At 37.0% G+C, this 19,466-nt stretch overlaps 1 protein-coding gene across 2 annotated transcripts in view; it reads left to right on the forward strand.

Annotated features, from left to right (window-relative positions):
- Nucleotides 1-3,163: 3,163 nt before the first annotated feature.
- Nucleotides 3,164-19,466, forward strand: part of CPA3 (carboxypeptidase A3) — a 28,456-nt gene continuing 12,153 nt past the window's right edge. Inside the window, exons 1-8 of one of the 2 annotated variants that reach the window (XM_050778195.1) lie at nt 3,164-3,277; nt 3,390-3,465; nt 6,853-6,977; nt 15,129-15,231; nt 15,332-15,433; nt 16,468-16,569; nt 18,238-18,348; nt 19,222-19,312. In XM_050778195.1, the coding sequence (XP_050634152.1) occupies nt 3,165-3,277; nt 3,390-3,465; nt 6,853-6,977; nt 15,129-15,231; nt 15,332-15,433; nt 16,468-16,569; nt 18,238-18,348; nt 19,222-19,312 (823 nt within the window). In that variant the 5' untranslated portion in view covers nt 3,164. Of the gene's footprint in view, nt 3,278-3,389; nt 3,466-6,852; nt 6,978-15,128; nt 15,232-15,313; nt 15,434-16,467; nt 16,570-18,237; nt 18,349-19,221; nt 19,313-19,466 lie in introns of both variants that reach the window. The other variant, XM_050778196.1, reaches the window with a different exon arrangement.

Genomic DNA, 19,466 nt, shown 5'->3' on the forward strand with positions numbered 1-19,466 from the left:
AGTGGCCCCTCAATCTTTCTTTCGCAAATGATGTGGATAGAAAATAGCAATACTGATTTTCTCATCTGGATTATGGAATTCCTACATACCTAGAATCATATGCCATTTGTTCATCTTATTTTGCAAGCTCACCTATATCAATTGGTCAAAGAGAGAATTTCTAGAAGGAAAAGAAGGCAGACCATAGCAAGTTAACATGTTAATTTGGGGGCAAAAAAGGGTTCTGCTGAGCCTCTTAGGTCATCTCATGGGAGCAGATAGTTACTAACCCCCGCCACAAGGTCAGACACTGCCTGAATCATATACACCCGCATATCTGTCCTCAAATGCCACCTTTGCTGCAACTAATTAAGAAAAATTTCTCTGCAGCATTTGCAGAGTAGTTTTGTTTCAATGTTAAGAATCCAATGATCATAACTAAAAGCAACAATTTTTTCTTTCAACGTACCTTTTGTGAGATATGTAAATGTATTCCAGAAGTTTACTGGATTGAATTTGAAGATAAAAAATCATTTGGAAGAGTATTAAATCATACTTCCATTTTATTGTTTCTTTTCTTTTTCCTTTTTTAACTTTTTTCTGTTTTTACTGTTTTTTCTGTTCACCTTTTTAAGGCATCACTTCCATTTTCTAGGATATTTCTTGTATAGTGATAACAATTGAAAATACATATAGAAAAGCATAGCTAAACTATATGGTGATATTTTAAATCATGGCTAGACATACACTACTACAAATACCCTAGAAGTGCAGAGTTCAAGAAAGATGGAAAATTATAGCTGCGTGAAGTATTCACCTCCAACTTTTTAAAGAGGTTGATTTAATCTGTTAAACATCACGGTCTTACATAGTCAATCCTAAAATGATATGGTGTTTGACAATTATTCATCCTACCCACACATATGCCAAGACCTTTTATAAATCTTGATGCAGTAATATAAGGCTGCACTGATCTATGTTTGCCAAGAAATAGCACTTGTTCTGAGAAGAAGCTCTAGAACATTCTTGAAATCCATCTATTGTATTTTTCTTCAGAGGCTAAATGGATTGGAGAGGCAGTGGGAGTCTCAAATGCATCACATGTTTATATCGTATTCCAGAAATAAGAAATTGCCAATATGTAATCTATTAAGAAGCCAAAGATATACTTTTATTTATTAACAAAGTCTTATCCTGAGAAATACCAGGGTCCTCAAAGCACTCACCTAGATTCCCCAAATAAAATAAAAGTGTTCTTCCTACTTGACCTGAAAAACAGACATAGAAGCTTTCTCTACACAATTTTAAAACCAGTCACAGAGGAAAAGGCTTCAAGAAAATATAACAGAATTCTAAAATTAAAAGGATTTCTATTTTTCCTCTTTCAACTTTCCTGTATTTTCCCGAATCATTTTCAATGGGCATTTATAATTTTTAGAATCAGAAAATAAAACTCTAAAAAACAAAGCAATAACATTTTTAAAAAATCTTGAAGTAGTCCACATTAAAACAAATACAGAGAGATATTTTATCCCTAAAGGTCACGGCCACCACTTTAATCTACCACATGATCTATTTTGATACCAGTTCTGCAGGCTGGCAGTGGCCAACTGTAAGTCTCCGTTAACAGCACATGAACATTTTATCAACTGTCTAGAGAGCATGGAGATGTTTCTTAGCACCTACCACAAAGTCTGTAACATATGCTATCTCACTAAGCCTCACAGCCACTTGTTAGAGTCACATTAGCATTCCCATTTTACAAATGAGGTAACCAAGGCCCAGAATAACTAGGCAGCCTGCTCAAGGTGATGTAGCTAGTGTGTGGGAGCCACATTGAAGTGATGTCTCTCGAAACCCAAAGTCAAGGTCTTTCTTTTGACTAAAGATACTTTTCCCTGGTCAAAAGTATCTTTAGTCAAAAGCAATAGAGCAAGCATTTGCTTTGGGAATTCTCAGTGCTGATGAGCTTGCCCAGTGTCAAGAATATGAAGGCACTTGTAAAACCCTCCTCTTCCTTACCTGCAAGGCTGGAGCCGGAAAATCCATTTGGGGAAATAAAAAAGTCTTGAATTCTACCACACACCCATCAGACAGAGAAGAATGGAATTACTGCTGCTGGACATACAACAGGGGCGTGTCTCCAACCGCACTATTTTGATAATACACAGTCATGACTCAGAGAAGTTTTATATACAGTCAGCTATACATTTGTCAATGTGAAGAGGTGGTTTTCAAAAAGGAAATTCTAATAAGTTATCTGATTAGATAAATCCACTTACTCTTTTAGGTTACCTATGATTCTAGGTAAAGGTATTAGTCTCCCATAATTAATCAAGTTGTGTTCAAGACTAAAGATCCCTCCAGAGATGGTTTTAAATGATCTATAGGTGGCTTTCATTAATTCAACTTTCAAAAGGCATTATTTGGCAATTACAGCATCCAGGCTCTGAAGACAGTGTCCAATTAATAAACATTACAGTATTGATATTTTCTTCCTCTCAAAGAGTCCTCAAGTTGCCTTAGAAATAGGGCTGACTCTGAGGACAAAACGAAGAGAAGGGACAAAGAGTTAGGGCAGTGCTTTAGGTCTTTAGTGTTTATTTCTTCACCAAGAGAAGTACAGGACAAATGTAACAAAAATGTTATCGTTGTAAAATCTAAACAGTGAACACTTCAATGTTTGCCATAGTACTTACAGCATTTTTAGTACGTTTATATTTTGTAATTTAAATGTTTTTAATTTCACAACTTACATTCTAGCTTCAAAAATATATTTTACATTATTACAAACCACTCACCAAGATTTTATGGCCAGATACCCAAATTCATCTCAGTCTCCAAGTGCAAATTGTAAAACTGATTTCTTCTATCATTCAATTCAAGCAGAATGGTAGAGTAGTATTTTAGAACAGACAGAACTATTAAACCCCAGCTCTGTGAACATACTTTCTCTGTTACCTTGACCAAGTTATTTGCTAAAGGCATTTGCTTCCCATCCTGTGTCTGTAAAATGGGTATTTCCTATTGCAAAAGGTAGATAAGTAGCATGGGCTTGATGGGTTAGCGTTTTTCCCTCCCCAGCTAGGAAAAAAAAAAAAAAAACCTAGTGTGGGCAAAGAAGGGGAACAGTTTGTGCAACAGAACCCTAAGAGGAAATCAGCTGCTCATCAAGATAAGGGCTGATGCATAAAACTGCCAGAGGGTCTCAAGGCAGGCAAAGAAGAATCATGATGCTCATCCTGCCCATGGGTTTGATTGCTACCACTCTTGCAATTGCTCCTGTCCGCTTTGACAGGTAAATCTTACTTCCTGTGTTCCAGTCTCTGTGTGGGAAGAGAACTAAAGGTTGTTTCCTTACAGTTCACTGTCTTTTGCTGTTTTTTTTTTTTTCATTTGCCTTTGTAAAGGGAGAAGGTGTTCCGCGTGAAGCCCCAGGATGAAAAACAAGCAGACATCATAAAGGACTTGGCCAAAACCAATGAGGTAAGCATTTAGAGGGATATTTTATCTTTTCTTACTGTTCTCTAAAATATGCTTCTTCTTATTTTACTGTTAATGCCCACGGGACTACAAAAGACTATTGAACATAAGGGGAAAGCAGGAGCTATCTGGATAATTCAGCCAGTGGCCAATACTTCATCCGTTCTGGTTTTGGTCTTGGTTTCCACGACTACCACTTCTGTTTTTCCTCCCAAAAACTTTCCAAACACCAAGTTTTTTCAAGTAAAACTGTGAAATCAGGAGCTCTTCTTAGCCTCCTTATCAGGGCATCTTTCTCTTGCCTACTGGTGCCATTCCCTCTCCATTCTCCCCACTCCCACCCTCATCTCCTCTGGTGCCATAATTTCTCTTTGAGTACTAACTAAAAACGTTGAGGCATTGGCAAATATCAAGATGTGACCCTTTCCAAGAGCAGGTACATTTTCAAAAAAGACTTTTAAAGTTAGATCAATCCTTTAAAATCTAACAGTCTAAAATAATTTTATCATGTATTCAGCTGCTCCTAAATACGTTGTGCAAGCCACCTTACATATGTCATTTCAAATTCTCCAACAGATTCTCGATGTCAGGGTTATAATGTAACTCATTTGAAACAGAAGAGCTAAAGTGCAAAGACAAAAAATTAAATGACCAAGATTACACATCAGATTTAAACCCAGAACTGGATCTGGGATTTATTCCAGTAGAACACACTCTTATCTCTACAACAAATCAATCAAAGGCTCTGCCTATTCTAACTCCCAAATATTTCTCAAATCCACACATTGCCCTCCATTCCACTGCCACTGCCAACTTCATATTCACTCTGCCTCTTGCAAGGACAATTTACATAGTCCCTTAGCTAGCAATCAGGGTTCTAGTCTTGCCACCCACAAAGCCAACTCTGCATTGCAACCTGATTGCTCACTCTAAAACTTGACAATTGCATTCCTCCATTTGAGGGTCATTGCTGAGAAGCAGCCTAGTATGGAAAAAGCATTTTCTTCAAAGTCAAATGCTTACATTCAAATCCAAGCTCTACACTACCTCTGTAGCCTTAGGCAAGTTACTCAACATCTCTGGGTCTCCATTTCTTCTTCTATAAAATGAGGAGGATAATAATCATACCTACTTCCTAGGGTTGCTTCAAAGACTAAATAAGGTTTTGGTAGCACTCAGAAGCAGGCCTGCTATATTAAGCATCACAGAAGTGTTTTTTGTTTGTTTTTGTTTTTGTTTTGAGACAGAGTTCCACTCTGTCACCCAGGCTGGAGTGCAGTGGTGCAATCTCTGCAGCCTCCGACTCCCAGGTTCAAGTGATTCACCTGCCTCAGCCTCCCTATTAGCTGGGATTACAAGTGCCCACCACCATTCCCAGCTAATTTTTGTGTTTTTAGTGAAGATGGGGTTTTGCCACATCGCCCAGCTGGTCTCAAACTCCTGACCTCAAGTGATCCACCCTCCTCGGCCTCCCAAAATGCTGGCATTACAGGCGTTAGCCACCATGCCCGGTCAGAAGCAGTTTCTGTTGGTATTCGTATAGCATTCAGAACCTTTTATGATCGGCCAAACTACCAACCTCTTCAATATCCTGCTCATCCACCTTCTTCCGCACCCTTCAAGCCCCATAAACACCAAAATCTCACCCACCTTGGCCCTGTACACCTTTTCTCATGAGGAATATGTTTCTCTCCATTTTGACCTGGGTAAGTCCTACTTATTTCTCAAGATCCAACTCAGGCAGTGTCTCCTGCAGGAAGTCTCTTCTGTTCATCAACTCTCATGACTCAGTTTTGGCTGCTCCTTGTGCTCCTGGAACACCAGATCCTTCCTCTGGCATTGGTTAACATGTGAGAAACATGCATGTCTGATTGTGTTCCACACCAAACCTTTCACACGTCAAAAGTCCCTTATTAGTCTCTACAACTGTGGCACCCAGCTCTGTGCCTTGTGCTTAATAAATGAAAGTTCACTAAGCTCTAAGCTCCTGCGGCACATTACCCTGCTAGAACAGAGAAATGTCTATTTTGATAAGTTGGCTCTGCCTAACTTGCTTTTGCGTCACACTACATCTCTCATATGTCCAACTCATGCTGTAACTTTTTGATCAAAATAAACAAACATTGGTTGGTTCATAGCAGCCTCATATTGTCACTTGATTGACCTAGAGGTAGAGGGGGTCTCAACTAAGAAACAGCCAGGCAGACCTGGACACATGCACAAGCAGGGGTGGAAATTGAGCTTTGCCTTCACATTTCCCAAGCTGGGGACTTGTACTTCATTTAGTTTCACAATTGAGTATGATTTTGAAGAACCACAAGAACTGGAATCTTTTTAATGTTTGTTTTTGTTTTTGTTTTTGCTTTTGTTTTGTTTTTTGTTGTTTTTTGAGATGGAGTTTTGCTCTTGTTGCCCAGGCTGGAGTGCAATGGCGAGATCTCAGCTCACTGCAACCTCTGCCTCCCAGATTCAAGCAATTCTCCTGTGTCAGCCTCCCAAGTAGCTGGAATTACAGGCATGTGCCACCACGCCTGGCTAATTTTGCATTTTTAGTAGAAACGGGGTTTCTCCATGTTGATCAGGCTGGTCTCGAACTCCTGACCTCAGGTGATCCGCACCTCAGCCTCCCAAAGTGCTGGGATTACAGTCGTGAGCCACGATGCCCAGCCTCGTAATTATTTTGATCTGAATGCTATACTTCTGAGGTCATATACAAATTTTTGAGATTGTCAGCTAGAGGAAGAGAAAGGAAAAAAAAAATCTGCACCTGTTAAATGTCTTCATGCCCCAGATCTCAGACCTATTTCACAATCTTCACAGCACTTCCCAGTGAACTCTCATTTACCCCATTATTTTAGGAGAGAGGACTAAAATTTAAAGAATCCTAGTAACTTGCCCAAGGACATATTGCTAGAAAAATGACATTCCTGGGGGACTATCCCAACTGTCGGATACAAGACTTTCAGGATTTCCAGAGTTTATAGGGACATCAGGTTCTGAGGACTAACTAACCAGATATTTAATTTAAATTTCCAATTAGAGCCAGATTCTGTGGCTAGATGAATTGTGATCCCATTCAACCCCAAATTTGTGGAAGAAAAAAATTAATCAAAAGAGCTGCCCATCCTTTTTAACCTGATAGACCTGAAGTCCTTAAAAAAAAAAAAAAAAGTGATCAGGCACTAGGAAGGTTTCTTTCCTCCTCCCTAATATTCAACAGTTCTTAAGTATATTTGCAAAAATCCCATAAGCTTATTAAAAGAAAGGTCTATATCTTAGCTATGCTGAGCCCCAAATTCCTTTCACAGAGTATGAGACATGATCATTTCTTAATCAATATGTGTTGGGTAAGCAAATAAACTCTGACTAACATTGAGCTTATCTCTGCAGCTTGACTTCTGGTATCCAGGTGCCACCCACCACGTAGCTGCTAATATGACGGTGGATTTCCGAGTTAGTGAGAAGGAATCCCAAGCCATCCAGTCTGCCTTGGATCAAAATAAAATGCACTATGAGTAAGTCCTTAGCAAATATTGAAATGTGTTGGATATTCAAAGCTTTGGGAGACTTGAAGTAGAAGAAAGTATTACAATGGAACTATGTTTAATTGGGCCCCCCAAAACAAAAGCTCTTTCTATAAGATACAGATCACAGCTACTTCCAAACACATTATCGAAGCCTATTTACAGAGGTGATAGAATCAAACTTGGCAGTTCAACATCTACCTTACATTTGCTGTTAGCTATAATAATAACAATTACCTGTATCTACCATCTCCAAAACCAGCCCCTCATAAGCACAGAGCCCACATGAGCAGGCATGAATGGGTTAGCCACACGCCATCACTACTGACAGGTAATCGGCCCAGATCATGAGCTACTGGTACTGGCCTCCTTTTATGTATTTGAATTTCCCTGATACACAAAAGGAGACCAAAAAAAAAAGCCATTGGTATGTCAGAAATACAGCAATAAATAATTCTTTACGAAAAAATTTCTTCCTCAGAGAAAGCACAAGCAGAGCAGTTGAATAAGGTTTAAATCAAAGAGAAAGGAATCTCAAATAGCCAGAGATGCAGAAATGAGTTATTCTGGCCCCAAGGAGAAATAAGAGAAAATTTGAATATATTGAGCAGCAACCATGGGCCATGCACAGTCTGGGCCCTGGCCAGTGAACAAGAAGGGAGCCCAGCAATGAATATCATAAATCAATGCATAATTTAGAAATTAAAATGTGTCAGCCAGGCATGCTGGCTCACGCCTGTAATCCCAGCACTTTGTGAGGCCAAGGCAGGCAAATCATGAGGTCAGGAGTTAGAGACCAGCCTGGCCAATATGGTGACACCCCATCTCTACTAAAAATACAAAAATTACCTGGGCATGTTGGCATGTGCCTGTAGTTTCAGCTACTCGGGAGGCTGAGGCAGAAGAATCGCTTGAACCCAGAAGGCAGAGGTTGCAGTGAGCCGAGATAGCGCCACTGCACTCCAGCCTGGGCGACACAGCTAGACTCCATCTCAAAAAAAAAGAAAAAGAAAAGAAAGAAAATGTGCTTTTATACTTTCAAACATTTCATAGTTTCATGTACAGAGAGGTCCAATTTTAACTTCCCCAGGCCACGTCATGCCAGGATTCCCGTTTATTGAGACCCTCGTTATCAAAACACTGCTAAACACTAGTTCATTTTTTTTTTTTTGAACTTGTCATTTTACACCTCTATTACCTGACTTGGTGCTTTAACTCAAAAGATCTGCTTCTGGCTGAGATAAAGAAAGATCCTATTAATGTCAGTGATGTTATACTGCAGAGCAGGATTTACTACTGCTCACCATAACTTGATTGTATTTATGATATTGCTACAATATTTCAAATAAATATAAACTCTAATGAAATTTAAAAATCACATACATAGGACAAGTAAGCAAAAAACATTCTTATTCATGGCTTTAAAGGTAACATTCTATTATTTGTGATGGTTATTGATGACTTTTTCGGTTTTGTTACTGTTTCAAGAAGGTTGTGGTACAAATGTAAAAGTTAACAAATTGAAAATACATAATTCAAAATTGATACCAGCTTTTAACTCTTTTAAATTAATATACTGATATAGGTTTTTCTGTGTTTTTATAAATTGCATCATTAAACTTAGACACTTTGAAAATATAACTACAAGACTGCAGAAATTTGTATTACATTATCTGTTTACATTAAGGTTCAGATAATGCATTGACTTTTTCATTTAAAAGAAATCAACCCTCTATCTTAAATAACCCCTGGTTATTGTGTGTTTTTTGGTTGTTTTTTTTTTTTTTGAGACGGAGTCTCACTCTGTCACCCAGACTAGAGTGCAGTGGCGCAATCTCGGTTCACTGCAAGCTCCGCCTCCCAGGTTTACACCATTCTGCTGCCTCAGCCTCCCGACTAACTGGGACTACAGGCACCTGCCACCATGCCAGGCTAATTTTTTGTATTTTTAGTAAAGATGGGGTTTTACCGTGTTAGCCAGGATGGTCTCGATCTCCTGTCTTGTCTCCAAGTACTAATTATATAGATAATTTTATTTGCATATTAATTATATGTATTGCTTGGTGTCAGTCAGTAACAGAAAAGAGTTCTAAGAACAGAAAAGAGTTCTAAGAACAGAAACATCTGGTCGGATCCAGGCACCAGGCTGAATTAAACCGGATATACTAACAAACCCAAACAGACTGGAGAACAAATATCAAAGGGAAAGCATGTCCATTGGACTGAGCCTCTGGGGAAGACACTATACTTGGATTCAGCAGTTAAAAATCCTAGTGTTTTTAACATTGTTTACATATTAGATAGTCAATTTTTAACACTGTCTTTTCTTTGATAAAAGGTTAAAATTAGAAAATAAAGAGTTGTTAATGAAAGGTAACTCAGAAAACAGCTATTAATATAATAAGAAAACTCAAATGGTACAATTAAGTAAAATCTTACTAGGATCCATATAAGATTATGGGAGAAATGCAAAAGAGATCTATGCCAAACTAACACAGCGATAATCAACACCTCATATTAATGTCTACCTGCCTAATAATAATGTTCAGTCAGATTTCATATTCCATGGATATACACAGTCCTATCAAGTGTTTCAATCAAATCATTCTAATGAGTCATTCATTTTTTTCTTCTGCTTCACATTTTTACATATTACTTACCTAAGAGTATAACAAGCATGTTATACTACAACATGCTACATGCTACAAACGTTGAAGTTACAATTGGTCATGTGACAAAAAGGAGTGTGGAAGGTAGGAAAGCAGGTTCTGAAGCAAGGCTATCTGGGTCCAGTCCCATTGAAGCCATGCATTAGGTATTTAACATTGGCAATTTATTAAACTTTGCTTTACCTCATACCTCATCTATAAAATGGGAATAATAATGGAACCTATTTCATAAGCGTTTCATGAAGATTGACTGGGATCATAAAGTTTCTGTCTGCCTAGTCCTTTACTTCTATGAATACACACACATATACTGAAACAGGGAATAACTAGAGGCTATCACCAGATGCTCCATTTTCCTCCCAGTGAATAAATGAGTAGTATTCCTCAAACCTTGGGAAATCCATGTCAGTAAGTGTAGAGTTTGATGTGTGGTAATCAAATTAGGTCCTTCTTTGCTGCTTTCTAAAAGCAGCAAAGGATGGGAGTCTTGAAACTGTCAAAGTAAAATTTATCTCATCTCTTCTCTGAACCTCTTACTTGCTCCCTGATCTTGGGACACAGACTTCCATGAGTGTTGGTTGATTGGGCCAACCGTGCACCAACCTCCGAAGACTAAGGAGACTAGAGTCTGACGGCAATACCCAAGGATTTCATCCAGTGATGAAGGCACTATTGCCAATGGCTCACAGCTAGGGTGCTGATGTCAGACCCTCCAGGTTCAAATTCCAACTTCTGTATTTCAACAGTTGTGTCCATTTTGGAAACTGGCCAAACCTTCATAAAAACAAGGGCTGATAATGGTACCCAGTTAATCATGCTGAGTGATAAAATCTAAATACAGTGCCAAGAAAAGTGCCTGGCGCATAAGGAAGGTTCAGTAAACATTAACCATTTGTATTACTCAATCCCCAGTGATAATTATTTATCCTTTCACCTATATTTAGGAATTTTGTTAAACAAATTAAGCAAATTTTGGAGCACAAAATAATATTTGAGAAAAAGTAATTTGTTTTCATTTGTTTATGCCTGGCTGCTGGTTAGTGAAAGGGCTCGTGAAAATAACATCTGGCTCCAATTCTTAATTTCCAGCCTTAATTTCTAGTCCCTATCAGCAACAACCTGGCACCTTTCTGATGTTCTCATGCAGCTGCATCATTTGTGGAAAGATTGAACTTCAACTCACCCTGTTTTTTGTGTGCATATATGTGTGTGTGTGTGTGTGTGTGTGCTGCTATTGTTATCACAAGAGCTAAACTGACACGTGTAAGTCTAAAAATATTCTTAGATACAAGCTTCCTGTGACTAATTAATACTGCCTTATGTTACAAATCAACCTCTGGGACCATAAAATTTCTCTTCTGCCTGGTTCCTCCACTTCTATTAATGCAGGTGGAGCAAAAGCCATGTGCCCTCTTTAGAGCTTAAAGCAATTAATTATGTCTGTAATGATCACCCAAAATATAATTTCAAACCTTCCCAGGCTTCATGTGAGTTTCAGTGCAACATGCTCCACCTGATTCCAAAATTGCTGCCACAAGTTTATTTTCTCAGAAATCCTAGATTCATCATAAGTCAAAAGCAAAGCATACAGTGAGTTAGATATAATATACATAATGTACATAATGATGTGCTTGTCAGTGCTGCTAATAGGAATCAATATTCATGACCAGTACTTGGTCCCATGTGCTAAATAAACTCTAATTAGGGGAATACGGCATTTGCGTTCCACATCAGAACTCAGATCAGTCAGTCAATCAGCAAGGAGAAACCAACAAGTAGAGGGGAGCTCAGCAGTGTCAGTATTATAGCTCATTATTGTAAGAAATTGAAGAAATCAAAGAGTCAAACATCAAAACCTGCTTTAAAAACGTGTTACGACTATAAAATGGTGGTCGATTTTGTGACCCAACTTCACTATTATTCGGAAGTTCAATGGGAGCCTGAGGCCACCAAGCACTTCGGTTTTACTTCATTTCATTCTCACCACAAGCCTGGTCACTGCAATTGTAAAAGTTGGAAAGCTGAGGTTCAGAGGGTAACCAAGCCACCCAAGATCACATTTAGTATTATGTAGGCGAACTGGGGTTGGAACCCAAGAAGGCTGAACACAGGTCACTCACTGCTTGCTTATTTGATAAGATTTATGGTGATGGAAAGAGTACATGATATTGTCTCAAAGACTAGAATGAATATTTTAAAATAGACATTTTCCTGCATCCAGGACTCACCACTAACAGCAGAAAAAAAAAATACATGTGCATTTCATTGCCAAGAGGTGAGTAATTCCTTTATTTATATAGTCAATGAGAAATGAGATAAACCAAATAAGAAAATTGTTCAGGCAAGTACAACTTCAAGAAATCCTTTCTTTAACATTTTTATTGAAACATTCCCATTATAAATGATAATTTTCTGCCCTGCAAAATAGAGTATATTGAATATGGTTTATCTTTGGGTAAATAATTATCATTATCAATATGAATTTTCATTCTGTGCTATGAGACCACTAACCCATGTTTTCTAAGTCCTTCTGTCTAGGGAGTTTTTTTACGTTTCTGTTTTGTTTTGTTTTTTTCTTTTTGCTGTCAGCTATCACCTACTGTTAACAGTGCACTCGCTGCTTGCTTTCAGCACGTCATTCTCCCTAGATCCAATGCATTCCTTCTAGGTTAAACAAGATTTTTAGAACACTATCTAAAATAAGACAAACAAGGCTTTTTGTGAGGGTATTTGTAAATCTCCTACAGCTGTTAAATAATATTTAACATATTAAGGAATCTAATAATAGGTTTTAATGCAGCCATACATCAATGGACAATAATTTGATCATATAAATTGATACTGCCATATTAATCTCAAAGTGGCATTCAACATCTTTCTTAACGGTGAAAGATAAGTTTTCCTGTAAAAAAAAAAAAAAAGAATGCCCTCTATGGCTACTATTATTTATCATAGTTCAGAGAGTTTTCCAATGCAAAACAGCAAGGAAAAAAAGAAAGTTACTAATTAGAAAGTATAGAAACTGGCAGAAGAAATAACACAGAAAATACCCTAAAGACATAATTAAAATTCTTAAAAGTAAAAAGATAGTTTTTTAATCTAATAAAATAGCTAAGTATAATCAAAGTAAATGGTTTTTTAATATATGAATACTGTAATAACCAATTCAAAAATGTAGTGAGAAAAAAAGTCACTCGCAAAACTGGTAAAAAAAAATATATATATAGAGAGAGAGAGAGAGAGGCAATCAAAATACATAACATTTTACTGAAGAATCAAAAAGATACAACTATATTATGTCTGTTATTAATTATAAAATTCTTATATTTATAATTTAATGTCTATCCAAAATCCTATTTTTTCTGATAATTCGAATTCCTAAAATGATTCTGATAAGATTTTTTTTTTTTTTTTTTTTTTGAGACAGAGTCTCCTCTGTCACCCAGGCTGGAGGGCAGTGGCACAATCTCAGCTCACTGCAACCTCCACTTCCTGGGTTCAAGCAATTCTTATGCCTCAGCCACCCTAGTAGCTGAGACTACAGGTGTCCGCTACCACGCCTGGCTAACTTTTGTATTTTTAGTAGAGACGGGATTTCACCATGTTGCCCAGGCTGGTCTCAAACTTCTAGCCTCATGTGATCCCACTGCCTCGGCTTCCCAAAGTGCTGGGATTACAGGTGTGAACTATCATGCCCAGCCAAGATATTTCTTTAAAATAGGTGAAATTACTCTAAATTTTTGGAGAAAAAGATACATTATCCAGTATTAAATTTTACTGTAATTAAATATGATTTGGTTTATATTAAGGCATAAGAAAACAGATTAATGAAGCAAATAGAAAATCCCCAGACAAAATAAATAAAATACTTTCATATATGATGAAGACGACATTTTTAAAAAATAAATCTTGAAATGAGGCAGTTTGTATTCAAATTCCCAACTCCACCTCATACAAACTGTGAATATTTAAAACCTTCTGAGTACTAACTTCCCCATCTGTAAAGTGATAATACTGACAAGGTTAATTAAATAATGTGTATAAAGCTGTACCTGGCCTGTATTACACATATGGATATCTGAATCCTAGTGAAAACGTCAGGTAGGCAGTTGGATGTGTAAGCCTAGGGTTCAGAGGAGAGTCTATACCTGGAGATTCAAGTATGAGTGACCATCAGGTGACCATTACAGCCATTGGACTCCATAAAATGATGACATGAGATGGCTCAGAAAGAGATGAAAATAGGAAGATGAGGCCGGGCGCAGTGGCTCATGCCTGTAATCCCAGCACTTCAGGAGGTTGAGGTGGACAGATCACCTGAGGTCAGGAGTTCAAGACCAGCCTGACCAACATGGATAAACCCCATCTCTACTAAAAACACAAAATTAACCGTCGTGGTGGTACGTGCCTGTAATCCCAGCTATTTGGGAGGCTAAAGCAGGAGAATCGCTTGAACTTGGGAGGTGGAGATTGTGGTGAGCCGAGATCACCCCATTGCACTCCAGCCTGGGCAACAAGAGCAAAACTCCATCTCAAAAAAAAAAAGAAAAGAAAAGTAAAAGAAAATAGGAAGATAAGGTGTAAGCCTCTTGACCCTCAACATCAGTCTCCCAGTGATTTTTCCCATCTCTTATTTCGACCCCTCCAAATCTTGTTAGCCATTTTCTAGATACATCTCTATAGGCACATTATTTCAACACTTTGTACCTCATTTTTCTCATCTGAAGATAAGCATAATAATCTCATATGAAGATTAAATGTATTAGTAATGTACATATGGAGGTCAGAGCAATGCCTGGCACAAGGTAAGTGCTAAGTACCTGCTTACTATTTTAATTATCATTATTATTCAAGTTTCTCCCAGCTCTCAAGGTGTGAAATTATAAGGTATGGTCTGTAGATGTGTGCATGAAAGTATCCCTTGTTGCCTGTGTTTATGTGGACGTAGATGTGTGTGTGTTTTGGAGAAGGATGGGGAGTACTATAGCAGTACAATATGAGCCACATGCATAATTTTAAAATTCTAGTAGCCACATTAAAAAATTAAAAAGCAACAGGTAAAATTAACTTTAGCAATACATTTTTTAAGCCCAATATATCTGAAATATTTATTCTATACAATATAAAACTTATTAGTGAGATAATTTATATAATTTTTATACTATCTTCAAAATCTGGTATATATTTTACACATACAGCAATCTACTCTTGGACAAGCCCCACATCACATGTCCTGTAGGCACATGGGGCTAAAGACTATCATACTGGACAGCACAGCTCCAGATAAATGGGGAGATCAGAAGCCAGACATATGACATGTCTAAAGGAGATAGCTAGAGGAGAATAATGAAGAAACAGAGCAAACTTGATTAAAGATACAGGAGAAGGAAGAGAAGCTTTCTGCAAATGAAAGATAACTGTGTTTTCCTTTCTCATGATAAAACATGTATTTTATCATTCCCCTGTCAAACAGAATCTTGATTCATGATTTACAAGAAGAGATTGAGAAACAGTTTGATGTTAAAGAAGATATCCCAGGCAGGCACAGCTATGCAAAATACAACAACTGGGAAAAGGTACAGTATAAAATGCCTGTACTTTTTAAGCTACCCTTAATATTTATTGTCATTTTATTTTCTTTTATTCTAATTTTGCAAGATTGATTTTGCTCTTAAGATAGTGGCTTGGACTGAAAAGATGATGGATAAGCATCCTGAAATGGTCTCCCGTATTAAAATTGGATCTACTGTTGAAGATAATCCACTCTATGTCCTGAAGGTAAAAATAATTCAAGAACCACTAGTTCTTATTATTGTTGAAAAACATTAATTTAAAAGTTACTTTGTAATATAACTGAGTCATTTTTGAGACAATACATATTATCTCTGAAAGACTATTTAAGCTCCAGACATCCATTAAAGAATAGAAGTGACAGGTGGTTTTGGTGGAACCAAGAAAGTGTCTGGATAAACATTTGTCAGAGATTGTACAGTGGACAAACCCAAACAAATATTTCATCACACTGCTTTATTACGAGAGTCTGTGATGTCTCTGGTATAAAAAACTCAGCCCTTAAAATGCAGCGAAACTGATGAATGAATGTCATGAAAGGAATTTAAATATCATAGCCTCATAGGACTGTAGAACAGTATATTAGGCATTTCAACCCTGTATTGCTGGAGGGTTCCCTAAAACAGAGCCAACAATTTCCATTCTGTTGCTGCTGGATTTTTGCACATCCAAAGATACTGCTCCCTGAAGCAGCCACTTAACAAGTGAGAAGCCCATCCACATCCTGAATCCCCATTCATTCATTATCTCCAATCACCCAAAACAAATCTGCACTCTCTTCAAAACGGCAGCCATTCAAGTAACCAGTAATAATTCCCTTCCCCACTCAACACAACACAAGATCTTCTCCACTCCAGGGTAAATATCCCCAGTTTACAAAACCAGAAAAGCAAAAGGAAATGGCAGAAACAAAAGTGACTTTATAATCAATTTCTCAGAACACAGGATGTTAGTAATAAAATAAAAACAATGGACTACAATTTTTTTTCAAAATCCTACCAGCTGCCCTGACACTAGAAAAATTTTTTGAAAAATATACATTGTAATAGATTATGAATTATGGATAGACATTTAAGGATATGTCCCGTAGTCCCTTCTGAGAACAATATGTGCATACATGGTTCTCATTCAGCAATAGACAGGGGAAAGAATTGCTTTGCGAATATGAATGAGTTATTGGTCAAGAAGGGATCAATGTGTGAATTTGTTCAAAACAATATCTCAAGTTTATTTTTAAATAGATTGGAAAAAAGAATGAAAGAAGAAAGGCTATTTTTATGGATTGTGGCATTCATGCACGAGAATGGGTCTCCCCAGCATTCTGCCAGTGGTTTGTCTATCAGGTAAGCGAATCAGAAGACTCTCCCAATTCTCCTTTGACTGTCTAGTTTCCAGCACTTCACTGAGTGGCGACATCCTTTCCAAACACGCAATTCCACTTAGCTAGAAGAGCCCACACTTGGTGCTGGTCAGGGAAGAAATGCTCTGAATTTTACTCATCATTACAGTTTTTATGAAATTGACACCTTCCCTTCAAATAATTCTTAAACTCAAGCTAAGAGTTTATGAAACTCAAACTTTTCTTGGGCTATCATATGAAAGTTTTTCCTATAGTCAAGTGTGGAAAATCTGAAACAAACTTCACATAACCTACAAATGTAGGATTTTTGCACATTTTGTAACCTTTCTTCAGTGAGTTCAAAACATAGATATTTAATTTTAATTCCTGTTTAGATAATACATTGGTCACACATGTACTTGGAATTTTCATATTTAAGTTTCCTTTCTGAGTGTAAAATAACTCACTCTTTTTTTTTTTTCTTTTTTGAGACAGAGTCTCACTCTGTCACCCAGGCTGGAATGCAGTGGTGCAGTCTCGGCTCACTGCAACCTCCAATTTCTGGGTTCAAGCGATTCTACTGCCTCAGCCTCCAAAGTGGCTGGAACTACAGGCATGCGCCACCACGCCCACCTAATTTTTGTATTTTTAGTAGAGACGGGGTTTTGCCATGTTGGCAAGGCTGTTCTCAAACTCCTGATCTCAAGTAATCCGCCCCCGTCGGCCTCCCAAAGTGCTGGGATAACAGGCATGAGCCGCCACACCGGGTCTATAATTCACTTTTTTAAAAGGTTCATCTAGTTTATATATTCAATTTCCTTTCACTCTATTGCCAATGTATTTTGACTCCTAATCATATTTTAATTTTCTCTTTCTGTCAGCTTTTGCATATTGCACTGGTCAAATATGTATAACAATGGTTTTCTGGGCATAGATAGTTTTTCTAGAAAAGAATCCACCAGGAAGTAACCTGTAGTTATTTTTGCTCTCCCAAATGAGGGCCAAGAGCTCCCCCTACTCAACACATAAAGGAATGCACATCACAGGTCTACAAAAAATCTCTTGTCTTCAGTTCAGATACACCTGGAAGGGACTTCCCAAGCGTGGTGAGAGAGATTTTAGGTAGCTACAGAAAGTGCATGTGATTCGAGAAATTTCAGTCAGATATGGAAAAAAAAAACAAAAAAGTTGTTCAATCTCTGAATTCTTGGATATTTTATTAATACAAATTTTTTTATTTAATCCTGCTTATAACTATCTCACAAATTCTCTCCAATCTTTTCATATTCCTGTGCTTACAGACTCAATCTATATAGTTACGTAAAGGATGTGAGAGAATCAATTAAAAATAAGTAGTACTACAAATTTTCCATTTGGCTTCCAATCTTTCTATGAAACATCTCTCTCATGCTACCTTTAGAACACTACAGGTCTCGATAATTAAATGCTCTTTTAAAGACTGTTCATTTCCATTAATGTCATTAGTCTAAATAAGTTAGGTTTTTTTCCCCTGTAATCTACATGGATTGTTCATTTTTGTTCATTTTAAGGAAAATATGTTTGAAAGCATGTGATCTTGGGAAGTGATTCAAGTTATTACTATTATAAACACAGCTTTCCACATAATAGCTAAACTTCATACCAATAGCTTAATTTTTTTCTCCTCCTACAGGCAACCAAAACTTATGGGAGAAACAAAATTATGACCAAACTTTTGGATCGAATGAATTTTTACATTCTTCCTGTGTTCAATGTTGATGGATATATTTGGTCATGGACAAAGGTACTGCTCTCTACTCTCTTGTATGCATTTAGATATTATTTACTGGCTTTAATACACATTGTTATGCATTCAGCTTAGGGTTTAGGTAACCAGTTAATGTTAATTCAGAAAATTATATTTTTTTAAATCTCAGTTTCAAATTAAGTATGATTTCTTGGTTGCATAGGTATCCTTGAAATAATACAAAATTTTTGCTGCTGAAGCTAGTTATGTGGAAAAATGAAATAAAGTAGTAATTATAGAGGAAATGTATGATTGCATTATACGATATGGCATAACTAGCTAAGAATAAAGTCAATTAATTGATTTTAAAACAAAAACCTTTGTATTTCATCAATTTTGAATAGAATTTGAGGTAGAATCATTGTATCAAAAAAGAAATAAAAGAGAGATACGGATACCCATTTGTCTTTTCACAGTACATTTTATTATCCTGCTTTTGCTAAATAAGAACTCTCAGACAGACACTGTCACATCAAGTTATTTTCTGCAAATAATGCTCCAACAGTAAAAATTTGACCTGCATTATATCTGAATCTATATATGGTGAAAAAGCTAATGAAGTTATAATTTAAATTATGGTTAATTTCAGAACACCATTAGTCATCTTCTAATACTGAGAACTAAACAACAGTGTTTAAAATTAACTGAATTATTTCATCAAAGCCCAAGGATATAATATTAAAAACCATGATTCTGAAAATATTACAAATTATAAGAAAACAATATTTTTTCTTTTTATAATAAAGGGCCTCAAGTTAACTAGATAGATTTCAAATAAAGTTGCAGACACCTGCAGAGAGAATTTGAAATGATCAAATTGAAAAATGCAAACTGATCTTGTGTAAACACTTACATCATTCAATCTGGCAGAACCGCATGTGGAGAAAAAATCGTTCCAAGAACCAAAACTCCAAATGCATCGGCACTGACCTCAACAGGAATTTTAATGCTTCATGGGACTGTGAGTAGCAGATTTGCTATCAAGGAAAATTGCTATAAGGAATATTTAGGCCCCAAGCTTAACTAAAACACCTACTTGTTCAGTAAAAATGGTTATGCTTAGAGTGAGTGTTCACTTTTGTATCTGTAACATGAAAGACAATCATCACTACCAT

Source organism: Macaca thibetana, chromosome 2, assembly GCF_024542745.1.
Source record: "Macaca thibetana thibetana isolate TM-01 chromosome 2, ASM2454274v1, whole genome shotgun sequence".
Lineage (NCBI taxonomy): Eukaryota > Metazoa > Chordata > Mammalia > Primates > Cercopithecidae > Macaca > Macaca thibetana.